At 44.9% G+C, this 19,902-nt stretch overlaps 1 protein-coding gene across 11 annotated transcripts in view; it reads left to right on the top strand.

Moving 5' to 3' along the window:
* The window catches only part of KALRN (kalirin RhoGEF kinase), a 920,107-nt gene that overhangs the window by 760,521 nt on the left and 139,684 nt on the right, over window positions 1–19,902 (top strand). For all 11 annotated transcript variants that reach the window (XM_053244819.1, XM_053244856.1, XM_053244784.1 and 8 more), the window contains one exon: window positions 8,175–8,421. In XM_053244819.1, the coding sequence (XP_053100794.1) occupies window positions 8,175–8,421 (247 nt within the window). The remainder of the gene's footprint in view (window positions 1–8,174; window positions 8,422–19,902) is intronic.

Below are 19,902 nucleotides of genomic sequence, written 5' to 3' on the forward strand. Positions count from 1 at the left end.
AGCAGATGACCTGTCTGCACTTTTAACCGACTGTAGCCCTCTTCAGACATTATTTTAAAAATAGCCAGGACATGCTTTCAAGTGTGAAAGCGGGTCAGGGGTTCCACCCCAGCTGGTCACTCACCCCGCTTCACTGCGCCACTCACTGAGACTGTGGCGTTAGTCTCAAGGGGCAGACACCATATCCGTGACGGGGGAGTTTCCAAGCCTGGGAGGCTTGTGAACCGGAGCCACTCAATCATGGATGCTCCACGAATCACGGATATGGCGTTTGCCTCTTCAGATGAAGACCACGGTATCTGTGAGCAGCACAGTGAAGTGGGGTGAGTGACAAGCCAGGGCAGGACTTCTGCTCTTTGGGGAGGCTGTACTCAAGTGCAGCCTCTGTTTTATAGTGTTTGAATGAAGCTACTGCCCTTTCTCCATATCCATAAGAAGAAGAAAAACCATTTTTGTCAAGAAAATAAATGCTGTAATTTTCAGGGGTCTAATGGTGCCGTGGGGAAATGACTTGACTAGCAAGCCAGAGGTTGCCGGTTTCAATCCCCGCTGGTATGTTTCCCAGACCATGGTAAACATCTATATCAGGCAGCAGCGATATAGGAAGATGATGAACTGCATCATCTCATACTGCGTGGGAGATGGCAATGGTAAACTCCTCCTGTATTCTACCAAAGAAAACCACAGGGCTCTGTGGTTGCCAGCAGTCGACACCAACTCGACGGCACACTTTACCTTTAATGACTTTGTAAAACATGTTGTTATATAATAGAAAGCAAGATACTTTGTGTAATGATGGTCATGTAAATGTCTAGAAATGCTGCTTCCTGGCTTGGCTTTCCCCCCCCAGTTCAATTTGATTTCCCAGAATTAGTTAGTGGTTTCCTTAGGTATTTAGGGTATTATTCTTCCCCTGTTCCTTGACTCTTTCTGGCAGTACAAATTGTTGTATTTTCCAAATGTATCAGCCACCAGAAGGAAGCTTCCCTCTGCCTTTGCTTCACAAAAACATATCAGCTTATTACTGTAAGAAACTTGTTTGCATGCAAACATGCAGAAGGGAAGAGATTAAATTATTCTCCTAGATATACGCCTGTTTGTTTTGATGTTTCGGTTTGCTAATAGAGCATTTGTTGAATCGTATCCATGTGCTGTCTAGGCATATCCTCTATCACAGCCACATGAGTGGCTTTATACAGGCACCTAATTTGCCATAAAACAGCAAACATGGACACCTAGTGGTCATGTTATACATGGCACATAGACTATATTCGTTTAAAGGAGGAGATCACAAGTAGGGATGTGCAATTCGATTCGTGCCAAATTAGGGATGATTAGCTGATTTGACCACAAATCAAAAGACCTCTTAAATGAAGGGGCTGATTTGAGGTCGAACTGAATCAGCCCAATTTGACGTGAATCAATTCATGTGAGTCCAGAGACCATTTTGACTGGCTTTCCCCCCCCATGCTGATTGGTTTTCTGGCACTAGCTTTCGAGGCTTGAGATCTCCTTCTTGTTCAGCTCATTCAAATCAAGTGTTGGCATGGGCAACTATGTCCCCATTGGATGGGGGGAAGGGAGGATGGTGGGGGCGGAACACTTTTGGAGGGAATTTCAAAATGTATTCAAAGGAACTGAGAGGCAGAGAGAGAGAGAGAGAGAGAGAGAGAGAGAGCCCTTTTGCAAGAAGAGGATACATCAGGATGACGGAAGGAAAGAAGGTTTGATTTTGTGGTTTTCTTTTATCAGCACTGAGTATATTATTGCTCCTATAACTGTTTTGCTGGATCTTAGATTGACAAAGGGGGGACAAAAAAGGAAGGAATTTCAAAATGTATTCAAAGGGACTGGGAGGAAGAGAGAGCCCTTAAATCAGGAGAGGAGGAAGGAATCAAAGAAGGTTTGCTTTTGTGATTTTCTTTTCTCAGCACTGAGTAGAATGCTGTGCTATTATTGCTTACAACCATATCTATCTGGTTTTGCTGGACCTCAGATTGGCAAAGGCAGAACTTGGATGCCTGCCTTCTTTTCTTGAGCTGTGGTTTGGTCTGTTTGTGAGATGGTGTTGTGGTGAGAAATGGACAGTGGCAGCTTAGCTCTATGTGTCTGTGTGTAATATTTCTTGGTAATTGCTGTAATGAGCTCCATGTCTGGCCTTGACTAATTTGTGCTTCACTCACTGCTCTGTTCTGTTCTGCAATCTACATTGCAAGGTTCACTCAGTAAAAATGTGGCAGAAGTCATTGTTCTGGTTGAGCTTAAGGCTATGCTTGCTGGCTGCTAAGGCTGCTACTGTGCTGTGGCAGCTGTTGCAAGTAAGGACGGTGTCATAATTGTGTGTGAGAGAGCGACTTGTGCCAATGATGTTACTGCAGTGCAGGCACTGTGGCTGGCAGTGGATTCTGCATCAGTGATTCTTTTTTGGCCATCTTTGGACTGTGTCTGGCAAAATGTGTTGTTCTGTGTCAGGAGGGACTGTGTGTGCGTCTATTCTGCAGTGTTGTTTTTCAAGGCAGGCTTGCAAAATTTGTGCACTGCACTCTGCTTGTTTTGCCTATAGGGAACAATGGGGACCTCAAATCACCCCATTGTTCCCCATGGGTAGGTCCTAGGGACACCAAAGTGGGTTAGGTGGTATGGCATGTTGGGTGCTACCTACCACCCAACCCACAAAAGAAATGGGCAAGTGTGTGATTTTAAAATTTGGTTTAACCTAACCCTCCATAGGATCCTATGGGGTTTTTTTGGGGGGGGGAGTTTAAATTTTTTTAAAAATTGCCCACTTGCTATTTCTTTTGTGGGTTGGTTGGGTGGTAGGTAGCACCCATCATGCCCTACTAACCAACCCACTTTGGTTTTCCTAGGGCTTACCCATGGGGAACTATTGGGTAATTTGAGTTCCCCATTGTACCCTATGGGTGAATCGTGAGATTTTTTTGTGTGAATTTTCTATTCAACTGGTTGAACCAGCTGGCAATGGCCAGCCAGCTCAATGAATCAATCTGTATGTTTGTATTTCGATTCCAGTTCAAATTGAATTTTAAAAAATGATTCATGCACACCTCTAATCACCTCTAATATCTTATTCTCCCTCTTTTATATCTTATTTATTCATGTAAGTTTCAGTTTCTTATTATTTATTATCGATATTATCCTGCTTTTCCATTTTCAATATAATACCCTTGACATAGAAATGCTATGCCAAACAAATGCTTTGTTGTTAATGGGTTTTCTGGGAGATCTGACCTCAAGGTCAGTTAGTCAGTGTTATGAATCTAGTGTTATGAGTCTAGATCACTGTTCTATTACATTCCTTCCCAGCCAATTTTTTTTATTTATTTATCATATTTTTATACCACCTGATATGTAAATCTCTAGGTGGTGTATAAATCCCAACATTAAAATCACAGGTTAAAAAATATAAAACATGATAAAAACAATATAAAACAAATTATTAAAATTATTAAAATTCTAATTAAAAGCTTACTAGAACAGGAAAGTCTTGAGGGTCTTCTTGAAAACAAATAGAGAAGAAGATGCTCTTAGTTCAGTAGGGAGCATATTCCAAAGCCCGGTCCTGAGTTGCTATCAGATGAGCTGGTGGCAACAGCAACCAGACCTCTCAAGAAGATCATAAAAGGCGGGCGGATGCATGACAGAGGAGGCGCTCTCTTAAATAGCCTGGTCCCAAGCTGTTAAGGGCTTTATAGGTAATGACCAGCACTTTGTATTTCAACCAGAAACATATCAGCAACCAGTGCAGTTCTTTCAAAACTGGTGTTATATAGCAATAGCACTTACATTTATATACCGCTTTATAGCCGGAGCTCTCTAAGTGGTTTACAAAGATTTTAGCATATTGCCCCCAACATTCTGGTCCCTTCGTGTTGTTCGAGAGAACAATCTGGCTGCCTCATTCTGTACCAATTGTAGTTTCTGGACTACATACAAAGGCAGCTCCACGTAGAGCACATTACAGTAGTCAAGTCTGGAAGTTACCAGCATAGTGGTTAGAGTGCTGGACTTAGGACTGGGGAGACCCGAGTTCAAATCCCCATTCAGCCATGATACTTGCTGGGTGATTCTGGCCAGTCACTTCTCTCTCAGCCTAACCTACTTCACAGGGTTGTTGTGAGGAGAAACCTAAGTGTATAGTATACTACTCTGGGCTCCTTGGAGGAAGAGTGGGATGCAAATAATAATAATATGTACCACTGTTTTAAGGTCATTCACCTCTAGAAATAGATGTAGCTGATGAATCAGCCGAAGCTGATAAAAAGCGCTCTTGGCCACCGCCTCAACCTGAGAAAACAGGGAAAGCTTTGGGTCCAGGAGCACTCCCAGGCTACGTACCTGATCTTTCAGGGGGAGTGTAACCACATCCAGAACAGGCAGGTCTAAACCCTCTCTCGGCTCCTGAACCCGCACAGTCAGTACCTCCGTCTTATTTGGATTCAGCTTCAGTTTGTTACGGAGTTATTACAATTACAGAGTGGTGTTTTGGTTAAGCACTTGCATGGTGAGCTCCACAGATGATATTGTTATGGAGAGGAAGCTGAGAAGTTTCGGGAAATCAAGAGCAATGGAGCAGGAGTCCAAATAAGTTATGAATATTCTCAATGATCGTGAAAATTATAGTGCACAGTCATAAGCCAAAACCAGGGTTAAGCTGGAGATCCAGTACAGAAGGAAAACTGGTTGCCAGGGCTGGCAGAGAGAAGAACAAGGATGTGGTGAAATTAGCAGCAACCACCCCCACCCAACACTAACTGAGCAAAGAGGCAACTTTTAAAAGTGGTGATTATCTTTATTTAGCAGGGGGAGAGCAACTGGCCCTATCCATCCCCAGCACAGCATCCCTTCAGTGGCTGTTGCTGGTGTCTATCTTATGTTCCTTTTTTTTAGATTGTGAGCCCGTTGGGGACAGGGGACCATTTTAAAAAAATATTATATCTATGTAAATCGCTTTGGAACTTTTGTTGAAAAGTGGTATATAAATAGTATCTAGTAGCAGGCTGGAGCAAAGAATTAGGAAGACTGCCCGAGCAGCAATCATCATGGATGCTGTTGGTCCCTCTTGTTCTGTGCTTGTGACATATTAAGTATATGTCCAAGTGATGGTTCTGAAGTTTTGGTTAGGCACAGTTATGCACAATCAGACCCAAGAAAATATTTGGCAAACGGCAGATTTTTCCATCAAGACCCTGCCATGTTCCTTGTGGAAAACCAGTTGTATGGGCTACATAGGAAGCTGCCATATATCAAGTCAGACCATTGGTCCATCTAGCTCAGTATTGTCTACAGTACAGGGACTGTCAGCAGCTCCCCCAAGGCTGCAGTAGGAGTCTCTCTCATTCCTATCTTGGAGATGCCAGGGAAGGGACTTGGAACCTTCTGCATGCAAGCCTGCAGGTGCTCTTCCCAGGGGGAGTGTGCAGCCAGCGGCTCCATCCCCTGAGGGGAATATCTTTTAGTGCTTACACCTGTAGTCTCCCATTCATATGCAACCAGAGCAGACCCTGCTTAGCAAAGGGAACAATTCATGCTTGCTACCACAAGGCCATGGTGGTTTATGTGAAAGACCAACATGGCCCGAAGGACCTCATACCTCTGCACTGGGGGGACTGTGCACCCAATCCCCCAAATTAAAGTTGTCTGGATACACTGTAAAAACAAGTTTGATCATAGATCATATTATTCTCCTCTGTGGGGCTATTCCCACAATCGGGGAAAATTGGGCTAGGAAAGCCTAGCCCAATTTTTCCCGATCGTCAGAACCACCAGGCTCGGCTGCGAACACGGTGGTTCTGAAGCGGGTAACCTGCTCAAGAACTCCTGCCCCCAAACCAGGTTTGCGGAGTGAGCGCGCTGCAAACCTGGGTTTTTTAATCGTGAGTAGCCGCAGCGCGGCTCCGCGCAGCACCTACTCATGAGTAGACCCCCGGAGGGGAAGCAAAAAGCCACCTCCCAGCTCCGGGGGTCTCCCCAGTATGCCCTGCGTGCTCATGCAGGGCATACTGGGGCTTCTGGGGGCTGTGCGGCCCCCGAGCTCCCCAGCCCCTGCCGGCTCCGTCTTGGAGCCGGTAATCGTGTGGGTGGCCGATCTGGCCGCCCAAGGCTCCCTCCCCGCTCATGAGCGGGGAGAGCAAGCTTAGCCCGCTCTTCCTGCTCACCGCCCCAAACCAGGTCTCGCAGATCGTGAGACCCGGTCCAGTGCCTCAGTCTGTTGAGAGTGATTATGATATAACAGATCCTATCAATGTAAGAGCTTGAATTTACTTTTGCTTCTCCTTTCATCCCTTCAGTTCTGTAATTGATTAGAAGTTTTTTGTCATTATATTCAGTTTCAGAAATGTTTATTGTTTCAGCAGAGGTGTAAACAGAATGCAAAAAGTTAAAATAGCCAGGTATCGATGCCCATGTGGATGTGTCTCATTTTTTCTGCTATAAGGGCCCAAGCTGCTTACTCTAACAAACCTCTCTCTCTTGCAAGTTAAAATGCAAATATGCAGTATGTTTGGCTAAAACCTAAAGAGCAAGCTGGAATGGAATTTGATTCTTGCCTCCTTATAGATGGAGCATTGAAATAAATAGCGAGGAATACTCTCATCAGTGTGTACCCTGCAAGCATCATGACTTCAGTCATACATAGCATATATTTGTGTTTGAGAATTTGCTCTTTTCAGTATTCCTCCCTTGCTATTTTCTCCCCTTTGTCTCATTCTTGGATAGCAAACACTTAATGCAAGTATCTGCTTTATTTAATTTTGTAATGCACCATTTACACTGATGGCACTCTTTAGCTAACAATGATTATAATAATCATTGCCTCTTTCCTAAGGGGAGTAGTAGATGCCTCATGGGCTCCATCAATTAAAACAAGTGATCTTACAACACACTATCCTTTGCTGAGAAACAGGAGATAAGAGACTGTTGGAAGCAAATTTAGCAAACATAAATCAGAATGCAGAGTACAAAGCCATGGTCACCTTGGTAGCAGCATTCTAACCATAGATAAGAGGGGTTTCCCAGGCATAACTTTAAACAAGGACGCCACTGTTTTGTGCCTTCCCATCTAAGCACTGGCCAGGCTTAAACCTGCTAAACTTTAACAGTGGAATAGCATCATGCACCACTGAGAGACCTTAAAGGCTGAGTAGAAGACAGATCATTCTTGAGAGAATCTATCTATGTGGTCGCTAAGAGTCAACACTGAATTGACAGCACTTAATCAATCAAGTGCCATCAGAACCTGGATAGCTTTTCCTCCTACTTTGCTTCCACACAATTGAAAACTGGGAGTACACACAGCTCCCGAGCCCAAGTAGAAAACAGTTTTTGATTGTGTGAATGACCTCCATGTGTCCGTTTTTTTCACACTGTGTGGGCAACATTCAGGCTAAGTTAGTCATAACTAAGTCTTATTGAAATTAATGGAACTTACATTAGTCATGACTAAGTTCTCATTGATTTCAAAGGTGCTTAATTGTGGATAATCCAAATTAATTTACAAATGCCCATATGATACTTGTACACACACAGACACACACCCCACACACCAACGTATATTGCAGTTGCAGGGTGGATTTAACTGGGGAAACAGCATGCGGGACAGGTTAGCAGCACCCTCCCTAAGTGCTGTGGTCCCTATGGGATATGCTCCCCTGCCTCAAGCTGCATTTTTTTAAAAAACAGCACACTGCAATTACGGATCTCCTATGACCACATCTAGGTTGTCACTTAGTCTGTGTAGACACAATAGTCACTGTTATTAAGACACCAGGGGTGTAGCTATAATTGAGCAGAGGAGTTCAAAGAACCCCGGGGCCCCAGCTCCATCCCTCCCTATTTTCTTCATTATCTCCCTCACTCTGAGGGGCCGCCAGGGAGAGGGGCAAACACAGGCCCTCTCTCCCCTAGCTATGCCCCTGCAGGACACAAGTGATCTGTTTGGGTAGAAGAATGTAGAAACTGCAGGATTTATAAAGGAAAAGTGAGCCATAGCAAAGCTGATCAAACTGGATTTTTGATCAAGAAAATAATAAGGATTCGGAAGAGTCACAATGGAAATCAAAGAACATAGGTTCTGCTTACTGGAGTCAAATGTAATATTAAATGTCATTAACCTTGGCTCACTTCTTTTCTCCTCTCTTTCCCCCCACCCCTGACAGCTGTCTGGAGGATGTGAACTGACTGTGGTGCTACAAGACTATACCGCTAGCCATAGCAGTGAGCTGAGCATCCAGGTTGGACAAACTGTGGAGTTACTAGAGAGGCCCAGTGAAAGGCCTGGCTGGTGCTTAGTACGGACAACCGAGCGGAGCCCTCCTCAGGAAGGCCTGGTCCCCAGCAGTGCTCTTTGCATCTCCCATTCCCGGAGCAGTGTGGAGATGGACTGCTTCTTCCCTTCAGGAAAAGGTAGGCCAAATTTGAACTGGACTGATGTTTCCTCCACTGTATTTTCAGTTGCAAATGCATACAGGCATAAATAAATTTGCTGTGGAAGTGTACTCTCTGAATTTTGGACATGTATAATTCTCTTTTCATTTCATTATTATGCTCAGGGTGAGCTTGTTTCTCTTGTTTGAGCAGAGGCCAGATTTGAACAGGATTGGCTGCCCTTTGATTAATCGTAAAGCAACTCCCCCTTTCCTTCTGAGAACAGGACTGTGCCCTGATTGTCTGGTCAGTGTGTCAGTCCCAAAACTGCCTCTTTCCCCACTCAGAGTAGATTTCAAAGTGTAAAAAAAGCTGAGTAAGAAATGTTTAAAATCAGCATATGAAGCCGTGAACAAGCTTCTGATCAGATAGCCATGTGGGCCTTTGAAAAAGAAAGGTATGAATTACAATAGTCATGTCAGAATTCTGCAGAAGAGGTCACAGCCTTCACAGTAGGTAGTGTTGAAAAGTACTAATGAATGTTACTGCATTGCAAAATTTCTGGTGCTACAATGTTCCTAGAGGATGCAAAGGATTCAAAAGCTATGAATCCTTTGCATTAGGGATGTGTGAAACGTTTCGGGTACAGAACGATCTGTACCCGAAACAGTGAATTTCGGGTGATTCGGATCCGAACCAAATCACCCTTCTAGCCATCCGAAATTTTTCGGAGCCGAAACGAATCACCCCCGTTTCGGCTCCGAAATATCTGTTGTTTCGGCCCTCCATTTTGTGGCCAAAAAATGCGTTCTTCTTCCCCCTCCATTTTGAGCAATGACGTCTATTTGAATTTCCCACCTTTTTGCCTCCCATTGACTTCAAAGCAAAAAGGTCTGATGTGACGTCTACTCAAATTTCGGGTCCCAGGGGCAAAATAGTGGGTTGGGGTGGTAGTGCCTAATGGGTGGAGGCTACCACCCCAATTGCAGAGGGATTGGCCAAAGGGCTGTTTTTTTGGTGAATTTTTGAAGTTTTAGTGTCTTTGGGGCAGATTGGGGGCATAACGTGGGATCTGGGCCAAAAGAGTGGGGTGGGGTGGTAGTGCCTAATGGGTGGAGGCTACCACCCCAATTTCAGAGTGATTGGGCAAAGGGCTGATTTTTGGTGAATTGTTGAAGTTTACGCGTCTTTAAGGTTCCCCCCATTAGGTATAATGGAGGGTGTATCGCTTCACGTCAGGGGGAAAGGGGTGGCCTAGAGCAGTGTGGGGTTGGTGGTAGTGCCAGGTAGGGGCAAGGAAGCTACCTGAATTTTTTCAAAAGATTTGGGCAAAGGGCTGATTTTTGGTGAATTGTTGAAGTTTACGCGTCTTTAAGGTTTTCCTCATAAGGTATAATGGAGCTTTCAGCAGCCCCATAAGTGCCCATAATTCAGCAGCCCCATAAGTGCATTTGGGGGGTTCTGGGGTGGCCCAGAGCGAGTGGTGGTGTAGTGCACATAGGGTGCCAACCACCCCCATGGGTTTCTAACCCATGGGGTACAGGGTTCTGTTGTTTCTGAGGTGTTCTGAGTGTAGAATCTATGATAGCAAATGAGAGTGGATTCATGGTGTCTCATTGAAAATCTCATTTGCTATCCTAGAATCCACACTCAGAACACCTCAGGCTCAGAATCCCCACTCAGAACACTTCCTCTTTGCACTAGACCACCACTCACTCTGGGCCACCCCAGCACCCCACTAGTGGCTTTAAGGTTTTTCTCCATAGGGAAGAATGCAGGTTTCAGCAGCCCCATAACTGCACTTGGGGGGTGCTGGGGTGGCCCAGAGCGAGGGTGCCAACCACCTCCATGGGTTGCTAACCCATGGGGTACTGGGTTTTGTTGTTTCTGAAGTGTTCTGAGTTTAGATTCTTTGGTAGCATATAAGATTTTCAATGACAAACCATGAATCCACTCTCATTTCTAACCTTAAAGACACATAAACTTCAAAAATCACTTAAAAATCAGCCCTTTGCCCAATTCCTTTCAAATAATTCTGATAGCTACCTGGCCCCTCTTGGGCACTACCACCCACCACACTCTTCTCTTGGACACCCCTTTCCCCCCGACGTTAAGCTATACATTTGCTGACACCTCCATGCTTCTTTATGGAGAAAAACCTTAAAGTCGCGTAAACTTCAAAAATCACTTAAAAATCAGCCTTTTGCCCAATTCATTTCAAATAATTCTGATAGCTTCCTTGCCCACCTTGGGAACTACCACCCACCACACTCCGCTCTAGGACACCCCTTTCTCCCTGATGTGAAGCTATACATTTGCTGCAATCCTCATTATTCTCTATGAGGAATTCCAAAATAATTTTAAAATTCACCAATAATCAGAGGAGTGTCCTATTGCCTTGGAACTTTGTGGATAGTAGGCACCCCTGGTTGTCTACCACCCACCCCACTTTTGTGCCCCTAGGTGCTCCACAATAGGGGATATGGGCTGGTTCGGGTCCTATTATACCCTATGAGAAAAATAATTAAAAATATTTCAAATATTCATAAAAAATCATAGGGGTGCCCAATTGCTTCGGGGTTTGCATGGTTGTTGGCACCCATGGGTGCTCCACAATAAGGAATAATGGGCTGGTTGGAGTCCCATTATATCCTATGAGAAAAAAATAGAAATAATTTTCAAAAATTCATAAAAAATCGTACGAGTGTCCGATTGCTTTGGGGTTTGGGTATCTGGTACCCCTGGGTGCCAGCTACCATCTTACCAATTTTGGGGTGTCTGAACCAGTTTGAACTGGTTCGAATCAGTTTGAACCGATTCAAATTTGAACCAAACCAGGGGGAGGTTAGAGCAAAACCAAAACCGAACCACCCCCTCCTGGTTCGAACCTGGTTTGAATTCGAACCGAACCGGGCAAACCGGTTTTGTGCACATCCCTACTTGTGGTATGTGTACCCATCCCTCATTCTCTGGAAAACAGATTTTTCAGGTTTTTGTCTTAGTTCAGAAGCCTGTTTGACAATGGAACAAAATAAAACTGTGTACAACCTTGGGAGCACAACCTCTCTCATACTGCTTTCAACACAGCCAGCCCCTGACATTTTGCTACCTGAAGCAGAGGACCAAAAGACTTCCCATCCCTTCCCTGCTCTCTCTTTTTTTCTAGTAACATCACATCCCCTATTTCTTCCTTCTTTCAAATCTCTTCAATAACTACAACTATTTATGTACTGCTTTTCAACAGAAGTTTTCAAAGAGGTTTACACAGACAAATAAATAGGATGGTTCTCTTATGGGGACCAGAAGAATTCTGGTTCTTCCCTATTCTTAAACACACACACACAGAGTGGACACCAGCAACAGCCACTGGATAAATGCTGCTGGGGATGGATAGGGCCAATTGCTCTCCGTCTGCTAAATATGAGAAACTCCACTTTAAAAGGTGCCTCCTACTCTTTGTTCAGTTAAAGGGGGGGGTCTCTCCCTTTTTAATTAAGAAGAGAAGGGGATGAGACAAAGCAGGGCATCATGTTGCCTTCCTTCCTCTGCCAATCTTTTTGGGGGAGATATTAGGTAGGCTTTTGTGCCACCCTTGAGGACTGCCCCTGAATCTTCTGCCCGAAGCAGCCTGCTTCATGGTTGCACCACCCCTGGCTTTCAGCAATTTTAACAGCTATTACTGGGCTGTTCTCTCTCCTGTTCTCCTACTGTGGCAGATATGTGTGCTATTCCTAATTCCTTCACAAGAGGGCATTCATGACTTGCAGTGTTACTCTGATTGTTCAAACAAAATATCGACTTTTTTAAAATAAGAAATTAAAAATAGGAATTGGATGTTAAAGTGATGTAATGTTAATGTAGAGATGAGGGCCAATACATTATTTTTAAAAAATCAGTGGTTGTAGCTCTTGTGTTGTCAAGCTGCGTCTGGGCTGTATCTGTTCAAACTGCATGTAAAATAGCTCACGTGAATGACATACCTGCTAACATGTCCCTGTTTTCCCATTCACCTGAGTGGCAGGTATGGAATGAGTGCTCTCTCAAACAAACAAAAAGTAGTCTGTAGGAAGAAAACTAGCATGTCAGGGAGAAAGGCTCTAGCCTAGCCTTCTCCCTGATGAAGTTTTCTAGGTGTAGGAAATATTTGTATAAAATAGCATTCAATTCTGAGAGGCCCTACCTGTGGTCTGAAGTAGCATAGCCTTGAGATGGGCTTACCCCCTTAGTGAGCGCTGGGCTGGAGAGTGGCAACATCCAGAAGTGAATCTCATAACCATGTATCACTCTTTGACTGGCAGCAGTGGCCAGGCTGTCCCTTGGGCTCACCAAGGCAGGGAGTCTGCTGTTTAGTATGGAGTAGATTCAGAACAGGGAGGGTGTGGCAGGAATTAATTTTCCATCTTACCTTGGACTGGCCTAGAATATCATAGCTGTTTAGGTAAACTGGATGAATCGGGGGAGGGGGGAGCTCTATCATGAATATGGAACTGTAATTAAAGAGATTATTAGTCTGTGTTTAGTAATCTCGAGTGTGTAGTGTCCATATAACTGATCTGCAGCAGCCAAATGTGTACCCTTGATGTCATGATCAAGGCTGCAGCAGCAGCAGCAGCATTTTTCTTCCTTGCCTAGCCTTCTCTTCTCTTTTAGACAAATTTTACTTACTAAGATATGGGTGTGCCAACCCTTTGGAAAGATCCCATCATGGTTTATCATAAAAAACAGCTTTTCAAAAATGTGAGCTCGCCTGTCAAGTGTTTAAAGTATGAACTTCTCTAAGTTCAGGACGACAATTTATGAGAAACTTTCACTTTTGATGTGTGTCTAGTTTTTCCAGCAGGGGATGTACATTTATCTCTTTTGAATAAGGAGTTATCCTTCTAAAGTTAGAAATCTTGGGGAAAGAGAAATAAAGTTTATGATCTGCTTGGATTTTAATTCTGTCTGAACTACTCCATGGAGCACAGCAAAAAAAACAGGCTCTTTTTATTCCTGACAGTATAGCTCTAGAAAGGATCTCTGAAGTATTAAGTGATACATCTTCCAGTTGAGGGAGAAGGCAGAGAAATGCATAGATGGAAGGCAGCCTGTCTAACCCAGCCATGTAAAACACATCTCCTATGTCACTCCACTTATTTCAATAGCATTATGTAAAGCATGAAATCAGCATAGTAGAAATATTGTACAGATCCACCATCTTTACTTGGGACGTTTCACATAACATTGACATTTCTATTCATGTTACAACTACAAATAGTAGTAGTAATGGTGCACCTAATGGCACAGCAGGGAAGTAACTTGCCTAGGGAGCAAGAGGTTGCTGGTTCGAATCCCCGCTGGTATCTTTCCCAGACTATGGGAAACACCTATATCGGGCAGCAGCGATAGAGGAAGATGCTGAAAAGCATCATCTCATACTGTGCAGGAGATGGCAATGGTAAACCCCTCCTGTATTCTACCAAAGACAACCTCAAGGCTCTGTGTGCGCCAGGAGTCGACACCAATTCAACAGCACAACTTTACCTTTTACTACTACAATTAATCTGCAGACTCTAGAATAAGAAAGTAAAGTTATTTGAATAACATTCATAACGTAGAAACTGTGGGGTGGGGTACTTGCTTAGTTAAATATTTTTCTACCAACAGTGTACACTTTATAGATTTACTTCAATTAAAAATACTTTAAACAAATACTACTTTTTTTTTTTAAGAAAAGAAGATGGCGTACTCTCCTTGAAGGTGGTCAAATTTTAGAATTTACATGGGGAAAAATGGCTAGGAAGGACTGTAGCTCAGTGACAGAACATCTGCTTTGCATGTTGAAATTTCCAGGTTCAGTCCCTGACATCTTCAGGTGGGACTGGTAAATATCTTCCTGAATCCCTGGGAGCCATGGCCAGTCAGTGTGGACAGTGCTGAGCTGGATGAACCAGTGGTCTGGCTCAGTAGAAGGCAGAGGAGCCCTTTCCTCCTCTTCTCAAGCCTACCCATGGAAGGCTCACCAAACTCAGCAGTCCATTATTGGTGGCAATAAAATGTAGAACAAGAAGCTAATACATAAGCCACAGGAAGCTCCACTTTAAGCCAATAACTCTCCCAGAGTTGCTGAATCTTTACACAAAACTATTTCACAGAATAATCCTGCAGGAGAGTTCAGCTCTTTTCAGAGTGTTGTTCCTATTCCCATTAGATTCCTAGTAATCTAAACCCCTGATAAAGAGCTGTCTGTAGCATTGGGACTGCAATTGGCTTTCCCCCTATTAAACTGTCTCCTGCACCTAACAGAGCTTCTTTTTTCTGCTTCCATGGCTGCCCTCCCTTGCCTTGCTCTTAGGCCTGCTCCACTCACTGCATTGAGGCATCAGCAACTGCAACCAAGCAAAGGCTGGGGTAGAACTTCACTGTGTGGAAAAGTGGCTCCAAGTCACAAGAGTCTTTCTGGCAACCTTACAAAGAAGCCTGCAAAAAGTTACTAGCCCAGAAAAAAAACCGTTTACTCGCTCAGCAGCCATCATACAGCTGTGTTAATCAGTTGTGGCAGAGACAGCCTAAAAGCAAAACCAGATCTATTGGAGCTATTCCCATGGTCAGTAGAAAGCGGGCTAAGGGAGCCTAGCCCGCTTTCTACTGATTGTGGGGACCACTGGGCTCACAGGCGAGCCCAGTGGTTCCAAGGTGGCTAGCCCGCCTAATTCCCCCTCCCCTTAAACAAGGTTAACGGAGCAAGTGCTCCTTTAACCTCGTTTTTTTGCTCATGTGCTGCTGTGGCGCGCAGAGACACACGAGTAGACCCCCGACCGAGAAGCTGTAGCCAACCTCCCGACCCCAGGGATCTCTCCAGAATGCCCCGCGCAAGTGCACGGGGCATTCTGGAGAGACCCCCCCGGGGCCGGGCGGCCCCCAATCCCCGCAGTCCCTATCGGCTCCATGACAGGGCTAGGGGCTAAGGCTGCTCTCCCCGCACAAACTCTCCTGGCACTTTGCAAGTGTCACATGAAGCGCCTCATTATCTTCCAGATTATAATTTTTCCACCTCATCCTCTGAATGCAATTTTTAATCAGAACAGGCGACCAACTGTGGCTTGCTGTCTGGGATCAGGAGGACAGACAGAAACTCTTGTCCGAAAGTAGGCCCTGTTTCCTTAGCTCTGGTGCAAGGGGGCTTTCCCAGATAAAACTAAAGTTAATGCTGGAGGCTTTTGCAGAAGCAAGCTGTGTTGCACTCGCTTCACGTAGGATATCTGTTTTTGCTGTAACAGCTACAATGGGACACAGGATCAGGCTGTTATCTCCATTGATATTAGAACGGAAGTTAACCTAGGTTCTCTTACTTCTTCACTCTTTCTTTGGTAGCTTGTAACTGAATGCAAGATGTTTGATGGATGGACTGTGCTCAAGCCCTGGGAACAATTCCACTTGCAGAGGTTCAGCAGCCAACTGTGTTTTCATTCTCACTAATCTCCATATTTGGGCCAAGAAACAACTGCAGTAATTTGTTTGTTGGTATAGTCAGTCTCTTCTCTTGTAGCACTCGGCATAGCATATTTATCTGAGCCTGCCCTCTTGTGCGCACTTTCTTAAGAATACGTTCCATTAAATGCAGCAGGTCTTAATTCTGCAGTGCATACCAAGTCACTTTATTTTCTACAACTCATTTATTGACCTCCAGCCAATTTTGACTTGGCATACCTTGTCCTCTTTGCTTGTGGCACTTGATGGCCTCAGTGGTCATATGTGACATTTGCCTTTCCCTCACTGCCTAAAACAGAATTGTAAATAGAATAATAGAACAATGAAAGGTTTGTATCCACATATGAAGCTGCTTTACACTGAGTCATGTCTAGTCCATCTAGTTAAATATTGTCTACACTGAATAGCAGCAGTTCTCCACCGTTTCAGACAGTGGTCTTTCAGCCTTGCCTGGAGCTACCAGGATTTGAACCTGGAACTTTCCACATGCAAAACAGGTGCTTTTAAGCTGTTTTTCCATCCCCTTGTATTGTGAAAGAAAGTTACCAAATACTTTGGAGGAAAGTTGTCTGCTGTAAACATTAGGGACGTTTTGTTGTGTATAACCTATTTGGGGGGTTATGGTAATCTCTTTAATCTAATCAGACTGACTTTTTTCTGTCTGCTCTATTTGGCAAACCAAAGCTTTCATTAAGGTTACTTCCCTCAGTCTTCTTGAAATACACCAGTGGTAAAATACCCAGAAACAAAAGAACCTTCAGCTTCTGGCACTGGAATAACTAAATCCATCACTTCTTTATTTCCTCTGTAAATGCTGTAATAGAACAGAAAGAGTTGTTTTAGGGAAACAAGTTTGTTACTGTTCTAATTTGAATGCAGTAAAGTTTATTTAGAGACAGACAGACAGAGTGTGGCTTGTACACTTCCTTACTACATCTCCTTTTATTTTCAAAAGTGATAGAGGCAGGCATAAAATTTTATTCACTTAGGAGCGGAACTTGAATACAAGAACAATGTAGGGACCTGAAGAGATTTCACTAGACAAAATCTGCTTTGTTGTCTCAGGGTTTTTCCAAACGGCAATAAGGTACGGGACTGTGAAAGCTTCTGCACAAGCTTCAAATGCCATCTTACAGTTCACATGCCCACATAGGCTTCCGTGCTTCTTCGGGGCATGATCTTACTCTCTGGCCATATGCTGAGCAGGGACTTTGCTACTACTTCTTTTAAGTAGGAAATAAAAGGAGCAGCTTCTTCTCAGAATTCAGATGCTGCCCAGCAGGTGGCACTGAGAGAATCATAAGGTCCCTGCTCATCTGGAAAGTCCTCAGTAGCCTTTAAACCAGGGCTACACAACTCAAATGCCCTAGTGGGCTGGAACCATCCACAGCTTGGCGTGCAGGGGCCGAGGTCAATTTTCAGCAAATTATTACATTAAAATTAAAAAATATATTATTAGTTACTTGTGGATCTATTCCCCCTATCAATGGACTCATAGTTTTAACCAAGGATAGTGGCCAGAAAATAGATCCTGTCCCTGCTCAATCAGTGGGGTCCCTGGAGTGTATGCCAGCCCCAACCAAATGCCATATCCTATCCTCTCCCTAAGTTGTCATTGTTTTCAGGCTGCAATGCTAGGTATGCTTACATGGGAGTAAGCCTCACTTGCTACACCATGGAACATATTTCTGAGAAAGCATGCATAGGATGGCGCTATAAGGCAGTTTCCAGCTCCTGTGTTGCTGCAGGATACCTGGAGGCCAGTAAATCCCTGGGGGCTGAATCTGGGCCCCGGGCCTTATGTTGTGCAAGCCTGCTTTAAACAATAAAAAGACTCACGATACAAATTACTAGGGAATCCTTGCTCTTATCTTGGCAAAAACAACCATTGGATTCAGATAAAAGTCTCCTTGTGACTTAAGTGAATCTGTAAACTGAAAATTAGCTTTTAAAATGCTACAAAAGGAATGTCACTGACGTTCATATTTTAATCACAACCACTGCAGTAGCTGGAAGGAGGCATCTCTGAGACATTTAAGGAACATAGGCAATAGCTTCTCACGCTGCAGTTACATGCATTGCTACAAATTCCAAAGTGTAGCCTTTAAACACAGATTCTTGTCACTGTAACTTTCTTTCTCCCCATTTCCTAGTGCTTGTAGCCCCATCCAGAGCCCCTCCCATAGGCCTTATGGCATGATCGGGGTCTGCATGTGTAATTTAAAAATGCAAACAGCAGCCACAAGGGGCAAGCCACATCAATACCATAGCAGGGGAAGGCAGCTTTAAGCTTTTATCACTATGTTATGAAGGGTGCTGGTTAGCCCCTCTTGGAGCCCTCAGAGCATGGTTATAAAGCAAGCAGTTACCCAGAAAGAAACACCCACAGGCATAAAAGGCCAAATAAAATATAGAGGACAAAATGAGGTTTGACCATGATGGAGCATGTAGTTATTCCTATGTTACACTGACATTTGGGTCTTCACTTGTCTGGGCTCTAATACTTGACCTCTGCATGCATATATATATAGTAGTAACCATATATATATATACTAGTATTTTTAAGCCCGTTGAAATAACGGGCTCTAGTGGGGGTGTGTGTGCTAGTTTTCTCCTCCTCCCTTCTCACATGCTGGGCGGAGCTGGCAAGGAAGCAGATTCCTCCCCACCCCTTCCCTTCCTTCCTCCCATCCAGTACAGCCAGAGCAGAGAGGGAGCGGCTCCGAACCCAGCACCATGGCCAGCCTCACAGTGTACAGCACCTCCGTGATCAGCTCTAGGGAGGTGAGCGGCGCAGGAGAGCCGATGTGCGGTCCTGGGCGGGAGGTGCTCCGCCAATTCCCCCCCCCTCTTTTTCTCCAGGCTCCGAGGAGGAGGCGCAGCGCAGGCTTCGCTTCCCTGCCTTGCCTCTCTGCTTCTTCCCAGCCCCCCCGCCCCGTTCGCTCCTTTGTTGTTCCTGCTGCCTTCTTTTCCTGGCTCCAGCTGCACTTCAGTGTCCCCACCTCTCTGCCGCCCGGCTTCTTCCTCTGTCTCCTTTTTCGGCGGGCCAGACCCACCGCCGCCTCTCCTCTCCCCGCGGTCGGGGTGCTGCCTGCTGACCCGCCGGACCCGCAGCCGCCTCTGTCCTTTTCGGCGGGCGGGCCAGACCTGCCGCCGTTTCTCCCTTTGCCTCCCCATGGCCGTTTCTCCCCTGAAACCGGACCCCCGCTGCCCCCTCTGCTCTCCCGGTCCCCTCGTAGCCGCCTCTGCTCTCCCAGTTCCCCGCTGCCGCCTCTGTCCTCCCTGTAGCCCGTTCCTCGACTGCCACTCTCCAACATGGCCGCCGTGTCTCTGCGGCCATATCTTTTTCGGACGTCTGGTCATGCGCTCCGCGCATGCCCAGAACAGCCGAGAAAGACACGGGCACAGGGACACGGGATTACACCTAAGCATTTTATTATAGAGGATATATATATTATATATATATATATATATATATATATATATATATATATATATATATATATGGTTACTACTTGGGTGCTTATGACTAAGGGTGATGGGGAAAGGAAAGCGGTAATGGGGAGGTCCGCTTAGTGGGGAGAGGCTAGTGAAAGGTACTAGAACCAGTCTAGAGAGGGGAGGTAGGGAGGGAAAAGATCCCAAGAAGTGCAGGGAAAGAGGCAAGAAGACGTTGGTTAAGTGAACCAGGAGAAGACAGAGGGAGAGAAGAAGAGTCGCCTGAACAAGTTTGTGCACAGAAAGTAGATTGAGTAAATCTGGAGTTCCGGAGAAGGAGTGAGAGGAGGAAGGGGAGACATCCAAGCAAATTCAGATCAGGTAAGCGGGTAGAGTCGATCAAGGGGGAGGAGGCAGAGTGAAGGGAGAAAAACCCAGAAAAGTAGATTTGGATTGGTCTGGAGATTCAGAGAAAACAGTGCGGGCCAGAAAAAGAGAAGCCTGAAGAGTTCAGGTGAAGGAAGTAGGTTAAGCTGATCCAGAGAATCAGCAGAAGGAGCAGAACGGAAAGGGAAAGAAACCCAAATGAGTTTGGGTATAGGAACTAGGCAA

The sequence above is a fragment of the Hemicordylus capensis genome, chromosome 1 (assembly GCF_027244095.1).
Source record: "Hemicordylus capensis ecotype Gifberg chromosome 1, rHemCap1.1.pri, whole genome shotgun sequence".
In the NCBI taxonomy this organism is placed as follows: domain Eukaryota; kingdom Metazoa; phylum Chordata; class Lepidosauria; order Squamata; family Cordylidae; genus Hemicordylus; species Hemicordylus capensis.